This window comes from Culex quinquefasciatus, chromosome 2 (assembly GCF_015732765.1).
Source record: "Culex quinquefasciatus strain JHB chromosome 2, VPISU_Cqui_1.0_pri_paternal, whole genome shotgun sequence".
NCBI lineage: Eukaryota > Metazoa > Arthropoda > Insecta > Diptera > Culicidae > Culex > Culex quinquefasciatus.
Genome location: NC_051862.1, coordinates 23605998 through 23625902, shown reverse-complemented (window position 1 = coordinate 23625902; position 19905 = coordinate 23605998). Strand labels below are relative to the sequence as shown.

Sequence of the window (19905 nt, the reverse complement as noted above, 5' to 3'; positions counted from 1 at the left end):
CCATTAACATAATAACCAGACTACTACGAAGAAGCTTTCACCACATCTCTCTACTCACTTTTTCGTCATCAGCTTCTTCCCGTTGACGAAGGTGGTCGAGGTGGACGTCCGCTTCACGGGGCCACTCCCGACGCTAAACTCCGATATCGAGGTGAAGCCACCGCCGCCGATGCCGCCGCCACCGCCACCCCCTCCCCGGTGCGCCATCGGGTCCGCGTTGAAGAACTCGTCCATCAGGTTGAAGCTCATGAAGGGCGACATGAACGGCGAGCTGATCACGTTCTGCGGGTGCGAGTGCCGCTGGCCGTTGTGGTGGTGGTGACCGTTCGCGTGCCGCCGATGTCCGTTGTGGGACGTCACTGGGAGAAAAGAAAGGACCGTGAAGGTGACTGACTCTTACAAAAATTGGTAGCAGCTTACCTCTGAAGATCTCCTCGAACGGGGAACCGCCAAAGAACTCCCTAAACACCTCCTCCGGGTCGCGGAACGTGAACGGGAAGCCGCCAAAGATGTCGAACTCGTCGTGGATGCCTCCGCCGTTGTGTCGCCGGTGTCGACTGCTCTGGTGGTACCGCTCGGAGCCGTTGCTCATCAGACCCTCCTTGCCGTACTGGTCGTAGATGCGACGTTTTTTCTCTGCAAAGGAAGCGCTTGGATTAGTTACAAAGTCAAGCTGAATCTCTCGGTAGCTTTTAGTTAAAAGTGCTTCAGTTTTTGAACAGCATGGCATGGTGCAGCATCAGTTGCTGGTCAGCAGTCCTGGTCAAATGCTTCAGTTAGATGTTACGAACGCGTCAACCACACACGATGAATTATTAAGGTCACACGATTTGATTTATTATAAGGCTGGGAGTAACCGATTGGGATTTCAGCAGTTATTGGTCGCAAAATTTACATAATTAATGGAATTGCATATGCAACAGGTCGCACAACGCAGCATATCAAGGTTAAACAAATCACGACTCAAAGAGGGGGGTTATTAGGGAAACATACGAACAAAAAGAACTCAATAGCTCAAAAGACTCTACTCTACCAAAGAAGCGGAAAAACGGCGTCGTCTCGAAAAATCCTCGGAACGAAAACGTACGGCTGTTTTCACGACCCCCGGCCCCGGACGACGGATAGTGGTGATTGTGGTTGTGGTAGGACCGTGCGCCCCCACCGTAACTGTTCCGCCCGAAGAACGTACTGTCAAAGTCATAGTCCGCGCCCGTCGAGGACCGGTACTTGCTGTAGTCCCGGTTGGTGCTGTAATTGCTGCTGTCCCGCATGCCACCGCCACCGTACGTCGCGGACGCGCTCTTCCGCGTGCTGCGGCTGTCGAAAATGCGCCGTTTGTAGGCTGATCCCAACGAGGGAAAGAACCGCAAAAGAAGGGGTTTAGAGTGGAAAAAGCTTCTTGGTGGAGTTGGGTTTGTTTTTGTAATTTTGGGTGGTGTCGGCTAGGGTGTGGACGAGTCTCAGTGTTTGTATGAACCATTTTTAAAATTTTAAGATGTTAAATTTTTTCGGACCTTGAATCTGGACCCCACTCTCGTTCGTCGTAGAGGACTCATATTTGTCATGTATAGACAAACAAACGCTAGAGGTTTAAACCAAATTGGGTTATGTACCTTGACCTTGACGACCTCTAGAACAAACTGAAAAACAATCTAGAAACGGTTAGACTAACACTGATCAGGACGCATGCTAAATTACTGTTTGTATTATACTTTTCAAGCCAAAAATTTTCGCATTCTGTCAAAATTGACTTTGAATTTTGTTTCTAAATAGTTTATGGCTCAGAGTTTTCATTTAGATTCTTTTATTTTGATTTCTGCTGAAAGCGTTAGGTTTAGGGGAGAGTGGGGAGACTTGATCCCCTTTTTTTGTATCGCACATAACTCTGTCAATTTCTCACAAAACTATAAACTTTTTGCATGAATTGAAAGCTTAAACATTCAACTATGTTTGGCTGATAAGGGTATTTCACCAGATAAACTCTTCGAATCATGCCAAGCGTTTTAAAAAAAAATATTTTAAACCGGCATTTTCAAAATGTTGGGGGTAATTTGATCCCCCTTTCAACATTTTTAAGAAATCTTAAGCAAAATGTTTCTTATTCATCCAAACTTTTAATTTTCTATAAGTTACAGCAATTTCACATTAAACCTGTACGTTTTTGTTCAAAATATAACAAGTTATGCATGCAAAATAATTAAAAACTTAAAATTTTCTTTTTTAGACCAAAATTGAGCATGTTTACAGAAGCTGGTAATTTTTGTTTACAAAACTTTTGAAAATGGTTCAAACTGCAGTAAGTTATGTACAACTATACTAAAGGAAACTATGTATGAAAACCCAGCTCAATTAATTAATCTTGAGGCTGATTCCAGTGACTGTAAAAATGCAGGGATCAAGTCTCCCTAAACGCACTTTTTTAAGCAACTGATTGTTAAAATAGTATGACGATAAATTTAACGTCAAATGCGTAAGGGTTTTGGAGTTGATATGTTTATCAATCAATTCATGTATAAAAAATATTTTTTTGAATAATTTTTTAGTGTTTTCTATACTTATTAAAACAAAGAAAAAAGATCTCTTGGAAGTTTTTTGCAGCACTTCTTAGAAAAATGTGTGTAACTCAATCTAGACATTTTTTAATTTTTTTCTTTGTTTTCTTTAATGAGTTTTAGTCAATTTCGCACAATTTTCTAGAACAAAGCTAATTATTTTACCCACATGCTGACGAGATACAGGCTTGGGATCAAGTCTCCCCGGGGATCAAGTCTCCCCACTCTCCCCTACAATTGGTTGCTTAGCTGCAGCCCTTTTTCAAGCGTTAAGCAGGTATTAGACTGAGACAAACAAACAAACAAACTCACACTTTTTGACAGTTTGCCTGCATTTGATTGCAGAAACGTTAGCCAGCATACATTTTGAGATGTTTGCTTGTTTGACAGACTGTCAAACATGGAAAAGTTCGAGTTTGTTTGTTTGTCATAGTCTAATACCTGCTTAATACAAGTATTTCGAAGTTTTTAAGTATTTCAAGTACTTCAAATATATCGTATATTTCTAGCAAAACAATGCAAAAGGGACGTTGCGGGTTTGTAAACAAAGAGTGTGTCCAAACCCACAACGGCCCTTTGGCATTGTTTTGCTAGATTTTGAGTATTTCAGGTGCATATTTCTAATATTTCCAGTATTTCTGGAGTGTAATACATCATGTTTTCAAATATTGTATGTATTTCGAGCAGTATTTAAAATATTTCATGTATTTCGAGTGTTTCATATATTTCTAGTATTTCTAGTGATTCAAATACTTCAAGTAGTCTAAGTATTTCAAGTATTACAATTAGTTCACATATTTTAAACATTTATAGTACTGCACGTTTTGCCTTCCTCACCTCGATGAGGAAAGGCTTTAAAATCACTCGAAAAATGAACTTCTTTATTTGACCTCGTAGACCCACCTTCACGTATACCTATCGACTCAGAATCGAATTCTGAACAAATGTATGTGCGTGTGTCTGGATGTGAGTCCGTGCACCGAAAAATATGCACTCGATTATCTCCGGACTGGCTGAACCGATTTGGACCGTTTTGGTCTCACTCGATCCGTCTTGGGGTCCCACAAGACCCTAGTTAATATTATGAAGTTTAGAAAAGTACTTTAAAAGTTAAGCTAAAAATAACGAGTTTAGCGAAACTTCGGAAGATTGTAAAAAGGGTGGTTATCGTAAGACATGCTATATATTATTAGAAAGGTATTTGAAAGTCCTTTCAGACGCGTTAAAAAAATTGAAGATCTGACAACCCCATCAAAAGTTATGAGCACTTAAGTGTTATTTATAGATTTTTTTAAAGCCGGATCTCAAATATTTTGATGAAAAAGTTGCCCGGATCTATCATGCGACCAATCGTTGGATAGGTAATCAAAAGACCTTTCCAACAAGCCCAAAAGATTGAAGATCTGGCAACCCTATCAAAACATATAAGTACTTTAGTGTTTTTGATACATATTTTTGAGGCCGAATCTCAGATAATTTGATAAAAAAATAAGTGTTATTTATACATTTTTTGAGGATGTTGTGTCTTTACTTTATGAATGTGAGGAAGGCACCAACCACCTAAAGGTGGATTAAGTAACTTTTTTTTACATTTCTTGTGTTTCTAGTATTTCTAGTATTTTTAAGTATGTCAAGTATTTGAAGTGTTTAAAGTATCTCAATTAGCTCAAATATTTAATGTCTTGGAAGTATTTCAAGTTTTACAGGTACCGTTAACTGGGGTGACTTTGATAGCCCGAGGTGACTTTGATAGGTTTTTCAATTGCTTGTTAAATTAATATCTAAACATTATTTAAAATTTTTAGTATGTAGGCATTAAGGGATAGCTTATTATAGAACATATATGCAAAAATCTGACTGTTACATTGGATGTATCAAAATTAGTGGAAAAATCAAATTTCTATCAATGTCACCCCGGGCTATCAAAGTCACCCCAGTATACGGTAATTCAAGTATTCATAGTATTAAAACATATTTTTAGTATTTCTAGTGTCAATTATTAAAGTGTTCAAGTATTTCAAGTAAGTTTAGTTTGACGTTTACTTTTCAAAAACACATAAAATCTAGTACTCTGTTCGGAAACTTATTGAAAACAACACCAAGTCTGTTTGTACCATCGTCGGACTTCTACGCATAATTGTCCCACCAAGTATTTTCTTTCACGAAATTATCGGTTTTACGAAGTATTGTTTCTTGTTTACCTATTGTATAGCAAAAGGATTACAAGTAAGAGTGATAAACTGCTAACTGGGATGATTAGGGACTTATGAGGTGAATAGGGACCCACGGGACAATCATGCGCAGAAACACAAAAAAACGGTCGAAAATTTTTAATCTCGTTTTTTCAGTTGAACTTTTTTGAACATGGGACAAGTATGCGTAGAACGGCAGTCAAGGTATTCTAAGTTTCTATTCTAATTTTTCTATTTCAAAAATATGTATAGTATATTAGTATGTAAAGTATCATATTTAAAGTATTTATGGGTTTTCAAGTATTTAAAAAACATTTTTAGTATTTCAAGTATTTAAAAAAAATATTACAAAACATGTATTTGAAGCATTTAAAGTAATTTAAGTAACCAAAACATTTAAGTATTTAAGCATTTTCATTATTTCACGTATTTTACGTGGGTATTTCTAGTATTTCAGGTATCTCAAGTATTCCAGGTATTCTAAATATTTCGAAAATATTTATGGTATGTTAACGTATTTAAGTATTCAACCGAAAAACGAAACTATTGGCACTACGCCCCCCGGGGCATGGCCTTCCTCTAACGTGGGATTTCTGCTCCAGCGCCTCTGACGAGACAGGAGAAACCGGGACCGACGTTTTACTTCACCATCCGATAGAAGCTCAGTGGATAAGGCGGGAATCGAACCCGCGTCTCATAGCATCATCGGGATCGGCAGCCGAAGCCGCTACCCCTGCGCCACGAGACCCATTTCAACCATTTCAAGCAAATCAAGCATTTGAAGGTTTTCATGTACAGTCCACTCGATACAGTCGTTTATCCGAAGGTTTGTATGCAACTTCTGATAATCAAATCACGAACAAAAAAACATTTTTTTCGTATTTTTTCTATATTCTTGCTTTTCAATTTCAGACATTTCAAGAATTTGATGTTTTCTAGTACAGTCCAGACTCGATTAACCAAAGGCCTTGGAAAAAAATCACTTCAGATAATCGAACCAGGATTTTTTTTTTCGTTTTCGCATTTTTGGTATGACCCCTAAACTACGCTAAATTGATTTAGAGCTTTTAAACCCAATATGGCGGAGATTCAATTTATTTGACTAAAATGGGGTCGCAGAACTCAAATTTTATGAAAAAAGACGAAAAAAATAATTTCTGAAAAGTAAAATATAAAAATTGAAATAACAAGTCACATTTTTCACATTTGAATAAAAAAAAAGTGTTTAAAATGCATTTTACACTAGTATAGTTGTTTTGGAATCATTTGTTTTGAAAAATGTAAGATTTAAAAATGTTTTTTGGCCTCTAAAAATTCGTAAAAATGCTTTAAAAATTAAAAAAAAAAAATGGCGGATTAGTACATCATGATTTTAATTCATCTCAATTCTCAGCTATATCGTTGAAAAGTGAAAAGCTTTAAGTTTTTGGACGTATTTCTATGTTTTAAATATAAGCTCTTATTTCAATATTTAAAAAATCTCTCTTGACCAAATTAAATATACATTTTCAATCGTCCAAAATTTTAATTTTCTGATATTAGGTCAAAAGCTGACTGAGAAGTGATACATTTATAAGTATTGGTTACTTATTTCTCAAAAGATAAAAAAAAAAACTTACAGTTATTCAAAAATCTGTAACTCAAAACTCAATACTTCTCGCTTATTTCTTTCTGATATAAACATTTCTTGACTAATTCCGCTCAACTGGATTAAAATGAACACACTAAACTTAACAAGAACAACTCACCATCTGATAAAACTTCGTACGCCTCTGAGATCTCTTTGAACCGTCTGTTTGATTCCTCTGGGTTGTCTGGATTTTTATCCGGGTGCCATCGTAGCGCTAGTTTTTTGTATCTAAAAAATGTAGAAAATTTAATTTAATTTTAAATTTTACTATTTTTGCAGAGCAAACAAACTTACGCCTTTTTGATTTCTGCCTCCGTGGCCGTCCTCGCCACGTCCAGGGTTTTGTAGTAGTCAACCATGGTGAAGCCGGTGGTGGTGGTGGTAATCCGTTCTCCTTGTCAGTCCCTTCCGCCCTGTGCTTTTGAGCAACTCGTATGAAAGTGTTCTACAACACCCTCGCTTTCTGCTGGGATTCTACGTGCGAACGAGATCAATTCATTTTGTGGGCTAAGGGATGTTGTATTTTTTGGGGGTGTGTCTGCCGGAGTCTCAACTGGTGCTGGCCAGTGATTAGGTCGATGTCTGCGCGGTGCTGAACTGGTTCCAAATTGTGTAGTATATCTCAAGCTCTCGGGAACAGATTTACGGTAGTGATGGGTTTTGCCTTTTTTTAGGTTATTGTAAAGCCTGAAATGAAAACAATAAAAGTACACTGTTAGATTTACACTGCTTACTTCGATTTTCTTAGAAATAAAAAAAAAGTTTTTTTGTGAGTTAATGCTAAAGCTTTGACTTTACGCTATTGACCTTATTTTGCAGATCAAAAATTGTACAAATCATTACACAGTTTCAATCTGCGTGGATTTACCACATCGAAACTTCCAAACGTTGAACGACCTAAAGCCGGTTCAGTTACAAGTATAGTAACCGTGACTCATCATCAACTGGACGTGGGTCGTAGGTGGATTTCCACGTAATTTCGGCAAGTTCGCGGCTCATCGCTCACCAAAACGAGCCGAGTTTTTTCTCTTGAATCTCTCGGTCTATGCAGAACTAAACTCCTACACATTTACCACGTGGGGATCCGTTTCCCTTAATGCCACAACATCACAACAACAGCTACTTGTACAGCAAACCACCTTCGACTGCCGAGTCTCGATCAGCAACACGTGTCTCGTTCGTAAATCTCGTGTAGATCCAAAGACAAGCAGAACCTTGAACAACCCCCCGTTCAACAGCTTGTACAACCCCAGCAGACCAAGATGCACCAGGCAGCGGCATGTGAAGCTCACCTTGAAAGAACTGCTTGCCCCGCCAAAACCAATCCCCGAACCGAATCGAAAATAGATCAACAACTGGCCACCGGCGGCAGCGACGACGACCTTTAGCTTTGATTGACTGTTACTTTAGAACTGATCATCAGCTGCGCTGCGCCAGCCTGGGTGGAAGTGGTGTGGAGTATTCGGTATATTTTGCGAATGTTTCGAGCCAAAACAATCATCCGCGAATTACAAACACATCGTCAGCTTCGAGTGTCTACCTATACTCTCGCGAGAAGAGGACTCAGACTCCAGCTCAGCAGATAACCACACAACCAAGCGATCGGCTACTACTAAAGGCCGTCACATTTGCCGTCCTGTGCTGTAGTAACACAAGCTAGCGGTATATTCTGTGACGACAAAAACGCCGACGAAGCTGGGCTGACAGTGGGTCAAATAGTAAATTTTTTGGATCAATTTAGACTCCTGCTGTGAAAGATTAATCAATTTCTTCTACCATGTTGGCAATTGAATTTGGTTAACCTGTTACATATTAGGCGGATGTGCGAAAAAAGGTCGCAGTGCAGTCTTCAAAAAGAAACTATTCTTGCTTGTTGTAATATTTTTGTGAGTTTTTCCATTCTTTGAAATACAGTCCAGACTCGATTATCCGAAGGCCTCGAACAAACTTCACTTCGGACATCGAATCACGAAAAAAATGTTTTCGCTTCCTAATTTTTGATTGTCGAGCTTAAGTATGACCAGTTCCTTAAATAGAATGTCTGACTTCTAAAATATTTTAAACTATCGACATTTTCTTCATTCGACATTTTGTCCATTCGACTTTTTGGCATTCGATCTTTTGTCCATTCGACCTTTTGGCATTCGACCTTTTGTCCATTCGACCTTTAGTCTATGAGACCTTTTGGCATTCGACCTTTTGTCCATTCGAACTTATGCCTTTCGACCTTTTGTCATACTTCATATAAGGCAACTTATATTTGTTTTTTTTTTTTTTGTTTTTTCTTGTGTTCATGAGGTTATTTTGTATTGTTCTACGACAAACTTCACATCTCTTGTTATATGATTTTCTTGTTTTCAGCTATGTTTTTAAATGTCTTAGTATTTTTCATCAAAAGCTTAGCCTAATCACCTCTCTTTCGAATTGTGGCGAGCTATAAGTTCGACCGTTCCACAGATATGATAATTAAGAAAAATGCGGTTTTTGCGCAAAACGTTGATTTTTTTGGCCACCCTATTTCGGATAGGACCACTAATCGCCAAACAAAAAAAAAACGTGTTTAATTATTTCGGCCAAGGAACTCCCATGCCAAATTTGTCCCAAATCGGAGCATTATAGATCTGGATCCTGCTGGTTTGACGTGGAATCGCTGACTTGATTTTTCAAATTAAAAGTTGAAAATCCTAGTTTTAGTGAAAAAAATATCCCCATCTTAGCGCGCACCGGCGCGTCGAAAAACCCAGTTTTTATTTTTGAAAAATCTTGGAATCCTTCTAGCGAACTCCTACCATTTGTTGAATGTTGAATGTTACGTAAAATTGTCCGAGGAATCTGATAGAAATATCTTTAGACATAGGCATTTTTAAGTTTCGAACCACGTTTTCAAATGTTAAGCTAGATTTTTAAAACCAAATTATTTTTTGCTTTAAAGCCTAACTCATAACTGCGTTCAAGAAAGCTAATATCGGTTGAAACGACGAGAAATTATAATTTGCTTTAAAATAAGGTTGGGAAAATTGAAGAAAATAACCATTTTTGTGGACCACCCTAACACGGCGTACACAGCAAAAATAGTAATCCTGCTGCGTTTTAAAGGCCTGGGTGTAAAATAATTTTTATATTATTTTAGGAAGTTCTATGCAATATTACACCCAGAAATGTGTAGCCCATCAGGATTAGAACCCTACTTGACCGAAATGTCAGGATAGTATAGGCGTTGTTACTTGCCACACCTAGTCGGTCTGATAGCCGAGCGGGCTGAGGCGGCAGTCCCCTCTGCTGGTGCTTGGTTTGAAATCGGTGTGTGTTATACATGTATACATCTGAATTCATCTTGATTTTTTTTGGCTGTGTAGGTCACCTTCATAGCCAAACAAGAAATAGGGGTCTAATAATTTCGACTTAGAACCTCCAGCCCAATTTTGAGCTTGACCCGAGAACTGTTGTTTTTAGCCGTGCTGTTTTCTTAAGCAATTGCTGATATTTTAAGTTTTAAGCAGCTGAAAGTCCCATAAACATTTTTTTTTTGCTTTTAGGGTGTTGCCTTCCTCACTGAGGTAAGGCTATAATCCTGCTCGAAAAATGAACTTTTGAAAAACAGCTCGTAGACCTATATTCATGTATACCTATCGACTCAGAATCGAAAACTGAACAAATGTCTGTGTGTGTGTGTGTATGTGTGTGCGTATTCTCCTTGGTACTCAAAATTCTTGCCAAGTTTTCTCGGCACTGGCTGATCCGATTTGAGTCAAACAAGTTGCATTCGATCCGGTTTGGTGCCCCATACTGCACTATTGAATTGTTTGAAGATCCGATAAGTAGTTCAAAAGTTACGTATAAAAAAGTGACAGAGTTGCGAATCGGATCTCACTTAAATGCATGTAAACTATGTCCAGACCCATCACCCGACCCATCGTTGGATAGGTTATCAAAATACCTTTCCAATGAGTCCAAAACATTGAAGATCTGGCAACCCTGTCTCGAGTTATGACCACTTAAGTGATATTTATGTACTTTTTTGATGCCGGATCTCACTTAAATGTATGTAAACTATGTCCAGACCCATCACCCGACCCATCGTTGGATAGGTCATCAAAAGACCTTTCTAATGAGTCCAAAACATTGAAGATCTGGCAACCCTGTCTCGAGTTATGACCACTTAAGTGATATTTATGTACTTTTTTGATGCCGGATCTCACTTAAATGTATGTAAACTATGTCCGGATCCATTATCCAACCCATCGTTGGATAGGTCATCAAAAGATTTTTCTAATGAGTCCAAAACATTGAAGATCTGGCAACCCTGTCTCGAGTTATGACCACTTAAGTGATATTTATGTACTTTTTTGATGCCGGATCTCACTTAAATGTATGTAAACTATGTTCGGATCCATTATTCAACCCATCGTTGGTTAGGTAATCGAAAGACCTTTCCAATGAGTCCAAAACATTGGAGATCTGGCAACCCTGTCTCGAGTTATGACCACTTATGTGATATTAATGTACTTTTTTGATGCCGGATCTCACTTAATTGTATGTAAACTATGTCCGGATCCATTATTCAACCCATCGTTGGTTAGGTAATCGAAAGACCTTTCCAATGAGTCCAAAACATTGGAGATCTGGCAACCCTGTCTCGAGTTATGACCACTTATGTGATATTAATGTACTTTTTTGATGCCGGATCTCACTTAATTGTATGTAAACTATGTCCGGATCCATTATTCAACCCATCGTTGGTTAGGTAATCGAAAGACCTTTCCAATGAGTCCAAAACATTGAAGATCTGGCAACCCTGTCTCGAGTTATGACCACTTAAGTGATATTTATGTACTTTTTTGATGCCGGATCTCACTTAATTGTATGTAAACTATGTCCGGATCCATCATCCAACCCATCGTTGGATAGGTCATCAAAAGACCTTTCTAATGAGTCCAAAACATTGGAGATCTGGCAACCCTGTCTCGAGTTATGACCACTTAAGTGATATTTATGTACTTTTTTGATGCCGGATCTCACTTAATTGTATGTAAACTATGTCCGGATCCATTATCCAACCAATCGTTGGATAGGTCATCAAAAGACCTTTCCAATGAGTCCAAAACATTGAAGATCTGACAACGCTCAGTCTCAAGTTATGACCGCTTAAGTGACATTTGTGTATTTCTTTATTGAGATACAAGCCTTACCTGACAAACTTCGTTCTGCCTTTTTTCGTTTGTTGACGTTTTTGACTTTTTTTGCTTATTCAGCCTCCTGTGATCAAAACTTGATTTTAACCTTTCCCATACAATCTGCAAATTTTCCGGAATTGGTTCCAGAGTGGCCAAATTTGTAACTTTTTGGTGTAAGAACCTTCCTTGGACTCACGAACTTACCATACGAACCCAACGCAACAACAATCAACTCGATCGGACGTTCCGTGTTGAATTGATTCGCGTTCGAACAAAACCGTCGAAATTTTGTATATCTCGGTTGAGTTTTCAAAAAGCCGTAAGAGCCACTGTGACCTTTGACACTAATTTTCGTTTTTCTCCAAAATGAAACAAAATTTCATGTATTTTTAGTTTGAGGCACTAGAAGGACGTGTAAATGAACAATCTCAAACATTTTTGATATTGGTTTTTCGTAAGTAGGTCGAATACCGATGGAAAAAGGACTTTGTTTATCAATGGCTCTTACGGCTTTTTGAAAACTAATCCGAGATATATAATATGTATAGAAGATAGATGGAATTTGTATCCAAACCCATCATATCACTCTTTGATATCACCAAATGTTGGTAAAAAGTGAGGAAGGCAACAACCACATAGGTGGATTAAGTTAGTTTTTTTGAATAAACCTGACTAATGGCGGGTTCAGAATCATCCATAAGGCAAACATTGTAAATTTTGTTTTTCAAAAAATTCCAAATTGTTATTGTGATTTTCAAAGACCCAAATTGACATTAGACTACAAATCGGAAATATTCATAAAACATGATAAAAATATTTCCATACATTTTCCGCAATTTTAAAAACTTCTTGCAGTAATCAATCTCTATTTTTATAAGATACACTTTTTTTATTTGATTTGTTTCAAGTTAGGATCTCTGCCCACAGTGCAACATTCAATCACACGTTTTTTTCTGCACAGTCAAGCGAATGACGCGCACTTGTTTGATGACTATAGCAGCACACGACACAGACAGCGGAATCATATTTCCTCACACTCATCACACTATTCGATGATTTGTTTTGATTTCAGCTTGTTTTATTTCTGGTATCTCTCGTACTGGTTCCCAAGTCCCAGGCTTGTAAGTGTGACCATATGATATGAACCTTCTCTCCTCTCGGTCATTCACGAATTTCGAGCCAAACATTTATGAATCGACTGGTTTTCACAACTGATGGGGAAAATCCCCTCATTTTCGAAAAGAAGTGTTGCGCCGTCCACCTACGCAAGCAAAAACGTGTGATTCATGTCAGCTTCTGCGGTATAGTTATAGCTGACAGCAGAAGACACCTCTCTCTAATTAGGGGATGATTATAGGCTGTACGCGCACCGACCGTGCCGTAGTCGTCAACGACCGTCCAGCGAGTGACATGACTTAACGCGTGACACATGCTGCTTGGTGTCTCAACCAGTTCCAGCAAAAAATAATAATTTTTAAAAATCGCAACTGACCTACAGAAGCTTCCGACGCTGCATTCAGCAAACTCTTTTGTATAACATTAGTAGAAGACATGGTGGCTTATATGAATTAAGCTGCAACGGGTCACGTCTAAATTGCGTGGGGTAGCTAGCTTGTATTGTGTCTCAACTGTTGATTTCTACAGTGCCTGTCAAAGGTCAAATCAGGTGTGGCAGAACAGAAGGCTGTTTTGCGATTTAGGTAGTTTATGTAATCTTTGACCGATTTCTGGTTTGTTCAGCAAAATCAAGGGTGATCCAGCCGCACATAGTTTATGTCGAAACCTCTAAACTTGGCGCTCGTCCTGTCACGTCCGTCAGTAGTCTTGTCGTACATTTTAAACTAGAATTAGATCTGCCAATGAATTAGTACACTTCGACCAAATAAACACTGACGCTGTATGGATCTGACTCTAGGATAAATGCACAGTTGTGTGTTATTCATAAGTCCAAAATGTTCAATTATTCATATAAGTCCAAATATTCATTTGCGGATAACTACCTAACTTGAATTGAATACAAGATTCAAAGTAACCTATCCGAAAACTACTCTTATCTCAAGTCCCCGACATTTTAATCAATAGCCAAAAAAAACTAGAACGTTTCTTTTAAAACCTATCTAGTTTCTTTTAAAAAACAAAAACAAAAAAAAATAGAATTCCAGTAGATCTTCGATTCGCAACAATGGTCGATGCAATCATAATCCGACAACCGTTAGTTCAACAGATCAACGAATTTAGTCCGACATCATTTCACTGTTGATTAATCGAGACTCTATGGAAATTTTGACAAATCAGAATGGTTTGTAGGCTACTTGAATGAAAATCACCGATTCTGGTAGAATTACTAAATTCACAATTACTAATTTTGTCCTTAAATAACTAAATGCAAAGTATAAAAAGTTGATATTTATAGTTAAAAAAATCCTAAATCCTACAAAAACCAAATTTCAAAAAAAAAAAAAACCCGCATCCTGACACCCACATTAAGATAGGGAAAAATCACATATGTAGCAGTTCATTGTGCAAATGTGATATTTCCACTATCGGATAACCTCCTTGTCTCGATGACAGCTTACCGGCCATCGATTAAGCCCTGAGACTGCGTCAAAGTGGGTTCTCGTAGCATGAAGTGGTGTCCATGTGTAAAAATAGGAGCTTCAGCAATATACTGAAAACATCGATTTTAATTCCTCATCGAATCAAATCATACTCCTTGCCAAACAAGCATCAAACCTATGATACTCATTATGACAAAGCCAAGGGTTAATTAATTAATTTAATGAATGAAATAATTAATTTAAAATCAATCTTGGACTTTTAATTTCCAAATCAGTTTCAACAATTTGCTAAAAAAAATTAAACTCAATCACCTAAAACAATAAAACAAAATTCGTGCTTGGGTTATATCAGGGCCCCGGCGATGGCCTGATATGGGCTACCGAACAACATTGGCAATATGGCGTCGTTTGTTTATCAACATGTGGTGTTTTGCAGGCGAATTTAAAAAATAACTTTTTTGATAATCTATAATTATTGCGTCCTATTGAAAACCTTGAAAGAAATACGCTAAGTTTGCAAGGTTCTGAACAGAAAAAAATGCATTGAAATTTATTTATAATTTCCGCTTTTGCCGCCTTTTGAAGAATGATTATGGTTAGTCTCAGGTTAGTCTTAAATTTTCAAACATTTTCGTTCCTAAATTAATGCTTTATTGATGAAAATTAGCATAAAATCAAAATTTGTCGTATATTTGCCAACTTCAAACTTGTGCAACAATTCCCACATTATCCATGCGGGAAACCGATAATGGGGTAATTAATCCGTTCCAGACTGTCAAAATTCCAAAACGTCACGCGAATCTTCGGTTCGCAGCTTTTGTTCCTGTATGATGTTTCGAGGCTAGGCCCTGGATTATATGAAGAACCGATTATCCGAAGTGAAATTTGAAGAGGACTTCAAATGGTTGAGTCTCTTACTTTTTTTTTACCGAATCATTAAACTTTTGAGGAAATTTAATTAAAGTTTATGATATTCGCAACTCTCACCAGCAATATATTCGCACACGTTCGTTTTACACCGAAATTCCGATCACTTGGCACAATGCCGTTTGAATCAATCAGACCGCGCACTGGACTCACAATCCAGAGGTCGCCAGTTCGAATTCCGAGGCGGACGCAAAAAATTCTAAGTGTAAATATACACTTAGGAGACCCGAGAGGCGGAGTCTTGTCGCAAAAAGAACGATACACGCCTGTGGATCCGTTGACGAAACCGCAAGGTTTAAGGGGGTCACATTAAAAGGTGATACGTCGATTCCGCTGGCACAATGACTGCATTCAAACGATTGCTGTCACCACGCAGCACAAGCATCAACAAGAAAGGGAGACAAAAGAGAGAAAGAGCATGCAGCTTTGTGCAGTGTTGAGCTCTGTTTTTGTTTGTTCCAACTTCGTGTGCGTTCACTGATGGACGCTTCGTAGTGAAGGTCATGAAAGAAGCTGTGTGTTCAGCGGAAGTTTAACACAAAAGCTAGACCCATAAATTGATATTTTTTTAAAATGTTATATGAACAAAAACCTATAAAACTCCAAAATTTTAGATTTTAAAGAGAGTTCCCTGAATTATGTTTTTTCAATGACAAAAAAAACAAGTAACTAGTGTCAAAACCCTATAGTAAACTCTCACAGCAGCTCAACTAGCACGAGGCAGCTGCAGCATGAAGGATATGAAGCAAAGCTCAAAGAAAATGCATTTTTAATTAAAAACTGCTCACCTCGCAAGGCTCGATCCCTCGCAAAACTTTTCTATCATACTAAAATGGCATGAATCCATTTGTACACCATCTTTCTTCCACCTTGTCTCTTACGGTGGGGACGGGGACACAAGGATTGCCAATCATGATGAATGCCTCGGGTTGATGAGTTTTGACTATACGGTCACCGTATATCACGTCCACACAAGAGCCATTAGCTCAAGAAAGTTCAACTTGGGGAGTGAAACCCAGTGCAGTGGGGATTTATAGGAAATGCATTTTTAATTAAATGTGGGGTTCACGGGACGAGGTCATGCTGAAGTTTTCGTATTGGCTAACTAAATTAATTTGCTATAAATACGTTACTAAACACGCCCCTGCATTAATGAATTTATTTATGAGCCACAGATAAGTGGATGCAATAGTGGGCCAGATTATAACTGGACTTGCTAGGGAAAATTCCAGATCTGCTTGCCTGTGACTAAACAGTACTGCCCCAAGAACGTGCCCCACGTAATTACCATCCGTTTGTGAATTATTGATTAAGGTCACACGTACACGGATTTGTACGTGTGTGCGTGAAAGTGATGGCTACTCAATCTCAACCACATTGCAAACCCCGCTCTCCAGAGGATGCCATTATGGTTCAAAATTGAACAGGAAATTACCTTCGAACCACCACGAAATGACCCATTTAAGTCCCCGGCGACTGAACGGTCAATTACGGCTTATAGTGACAGATTTGACTGAAAACATCTCCCCGCCAGACTATACGAAACTTAATTTGAACCTTTCTCCGCTCGACACAATCATACGGCGACAGATGTTGGGACCCCAATCAATCATGATGACCCTCCTCTTAACGTGTATACAGGGAAGAAAGCCTTAATTGGTCCAATTTCGTAGAATTTAATTAAACAAATTATGGAAACCAACGAAAAAACGATTCGTGCGTCAAGGAAGATGATGAATCTGAAACGAGGAAAGTGTCACCCCATCTTGTTTTATGGCAGACATAAAATGGCAAGGAAAATGACACCGACTTACAAAAGTCGGTTAGAGCTGTGCAGATTTGTTTTATTGCTTTCGCGCGCTCGCAAAATCGCACGAAACAGCTGACTTGGAGACCTCCAAATTAACCCTCAACAGCTCTTTTTATGTTTTTGCCATTTTCAGCGATTTCTACAGGACATATTTTCACTTAATACACAAAAAAGTGAATTTAGAGTAACGATTGTGATTTGTTTGATAGTTCATTATTTCAATCTGTTTCGCAAAAAAAAATGGTATCATTACAACACAAATAAAAATTATTCGAAAATTTCGATGTCACGAAATAAATTGACAGGTAAACCGTCTGACACCGCTAAGGGGCCATCCATAAACCACGTCAACACTTTTTTTTAAAATCTCAGACCCCCACCTCACCCCTCGTGGACATTTTCCATACAAAACAAAAAAAAAGAGCGAGGACAATCGCTGAAACATCCCCCCCCCCCCCTAAGGTGTTCACGTGGTTTATGGATGGTCCCTAAATTATCTGTCACTTTTCACAGGTTTTCAACATTTATAAACAATTTGAAAATAGTCAAATCTACATGCAAGTGAGCTTATGGCAGAGAGTTTCATGTAAATATCATTTACTCGTTGATGATATTTTGAAAGTAAGGAAAAGATTTTTCATGATGGTGAAAAATCAAATTTCCTCGCTAATTACTTTTTTAACAATTTTAAAATCAAAGAATATCTTTGTTCAGCCAGCGATGGAAGAATCATTATCAAAAGAAAATCTTTTGACGTTCATCAAGAGAAAAAATCCGTAGGGAGCATGACACACCTCTCTCGCGCACGAAAAATCGATAAAAGGAATCTCCAAAAATCATCATCTTGATTATTCGGTGGAACATCTTTTTCACAACTACACTTGCAAGTGTAACGTCACACGTCAAAAAATGACCCGTCACTTTTTGTAGTTGTGCAATGTGTGTAAACAAAGCGAAATAAACCATTTTAAGTGGTGCTGACAATGAAATTCACAAAAAATCCTCAACAGAATGATATTCTCTGGGAATTTTGGGAGCGATTTTCTTTTGCGCGATTCGCCTCCTCTTTTTTTCGCGGGTGAAGAAAGTTCGCTCGCGAAAATGATTTTTTTTGCGATTATTCCATTCCTGGTTCACATTTCTGTTTCCTTCAATACATACCATACCAAACAGCTTAGAACACCATACGCGGTGCCCGTGCTGTATCAAGAAGGTTGTTCCATGTTGCTCGGTTCTGGGCTGCAGCTCGCCAGTCTCCTAGGTTGCAGATCTTTCTTAGGTCCGCCTCGATCTGATTACCCCATCGTGCACGCTGCGCTCCTGCTCTTCGGCCAGTGCCGCCATCCGGTCGCGCGCGGTCAAAGAGCACCCTGACAGGATGGTCTTCATCCATCCTCGCGACATGGCCGGCCCACCTGAGCCTCCCGATTCTCGCCAGGGTGACGATGGTCGGTTCTCCCAGCAGCGCGTGCAGTTCGTGGTTCATGCGCCTTCGCCACTCGTTCTGAGCTGTACGTACTCCACCGTAGATCGTTCGCAGCACCTTCCGTTCGAAAACTCCAAGGGCTCGTTCGTCCTCTTGCCGCAGCGTCCAGGTCTCGTGGCCATAGAGGGCAACCGGTCTAATCAGTGTCTTGTACAGGGTCAGCTTCGTGGCGCGTTGCACTCGATCAGATGTCAAGGTTTTCCGTAATCCAAAGTAGGCGCGATTCGCGGAGTGGATACGAGTCCGGATCTCTAAGCTGGTGTCGTTGTCGGCCGTTACCAGCGATCCCAAGTACACGAATTCGCTCACCTCCTCCAGCACATCGCCATCCACAGCTAGAGGGGTGAGTCTTGGGGGGTCAACGTCCTTTGAGCCCCTCCCTTTCATGTACTTTGTTTTCGTCGTATTCATGGCCAATCCAATTCGTCCTGCTTGCGTCTTTAAGGCGGTGTAAACCCTTTTCACCGTCTCTAGGTCTCTCGCTATAATATCAATGTCGTCCGCATAAGCAAGAAGTTGGACTGTCCTGTTGCAAATCGTGCCACTCGTGTCTATACCCGCTCTTCGCACAACTCCCTCAAGTCCGATGTTGAACAGCGCATTGGATAAGCCGTCACCTTGTCGTAACCCTTGATGCGATTGGAAGGGGTCCGCTAGCTCCCCTGCCACTCGCACGTGACACATCACACGATCCAAGGTAGCCTTGATCAGCCGAGTCAGTTTGTCCGGAAATCCGTTCTCGTGCATGATCTGCCATAGCTGTTCGCGGTCGACTGTATCGTACGCTGCCTTGAAATCGATGAAGATGTGATGTGTGGGCACGTTGTACTCACGGCATTTCTCGAGGATCTGCCGGAGCGAGAAAATTTGGTCCGTGGTGGCCCGAGCGCCAGTAAACCCCGCTTGATAGGGGCCCACGAACCTCCGTGCGTACGGTGTCAGCAGACGGCAGAGGATCTGGGAGAGGATTTTATAGGCCGCGTTGATAAGCGTGATACCGCGGTAGTTGCCGCAGTCCAGCTTATCGCCCTTTTTGTAGATGGGGCACACGACACCATCCATCCATTCTGCTGGTAGTTTCTCCTCCCTCCAGATCTTAGAAATCACCAAGTGGATCGCCCTCGCCAACTGCTCTCCTCCATATTTGAAGAGCTCACCGGGTAACCGATCTTTACCGGCGGCCCTGTTGTTCTTCAGCTGCCTGATCTCCTTCTTCACCGTCTCCAGATCAGGTGCCGGGAACTGTTCGTCGGCAGCGGGCGGTCCAAGTTGGGTTTCAAAGCCGTCTCCATGCGCTACATCGCCGTTGAGGTGCTCGTTGAAGAACTGCTGCCACCTGTTCAACACCTCGCCTTTGTCCATAAGAAGGCTTCCCTCGGCGTCCCGACAAGTGTTGGCTTGCGGCGCATAGCCTTTGCGGGACCGGTTAACTTTCTCGTAGAACTTACGCGTCTCGTTCTGCCGGAACAGCTGCTCCATTTCGGCGCGATCGCGATCTTCCAGCTGGCGCTTCTTGAGCTTGAAGACCGTTCTCTGCTGTTTCAGCGCTTGTTTGTATCTGGCCACGTTCTCATCA

General features: G+C 39.9%; 1 protein-coding gene across 6 annotated transcripts in view; it reads right to left on the bottom strand.

The window, feature by feature from the left end:
- The window catches only part of LOC6048218 (dnaJ homolog subfamily B member 6), a 132596-nt gene that overhangs the window by 824 nt on the left and 111867 nt on the right, over positions 1–19905 (bottom strand). For 4 of the 6 annotated variants that reach the window (XM_038256605.1, XM_038256607.1, XM_038256606.1 and 1 more), the window contains 4 exons: positions 6669–7061; positions 6493–6602; positions 421–636; positions 59–359 (listed from right to left, as the gene is read on the bottom strand). In XM_038256605.1, coding sequence (XP_038112533.1) covers positions 59–359; positions 421–636; positions 6493–6602; positions 6669–6733 — 692 coding nt within the window. In that variant the 5' untranslated portion in view covers positions 6734–7061. Of the gene's footprint in view, positions 1–58; positions 360–420; positions 637–1033; positions 1343–6492; positions 6603–6668; positions 7062–7666; positions 7781–19905 lie in introns of those variants that run through there. The other 2 variants (XM_038256611.1, XM_038256609.1) reach the window with 2 other exon arrangements.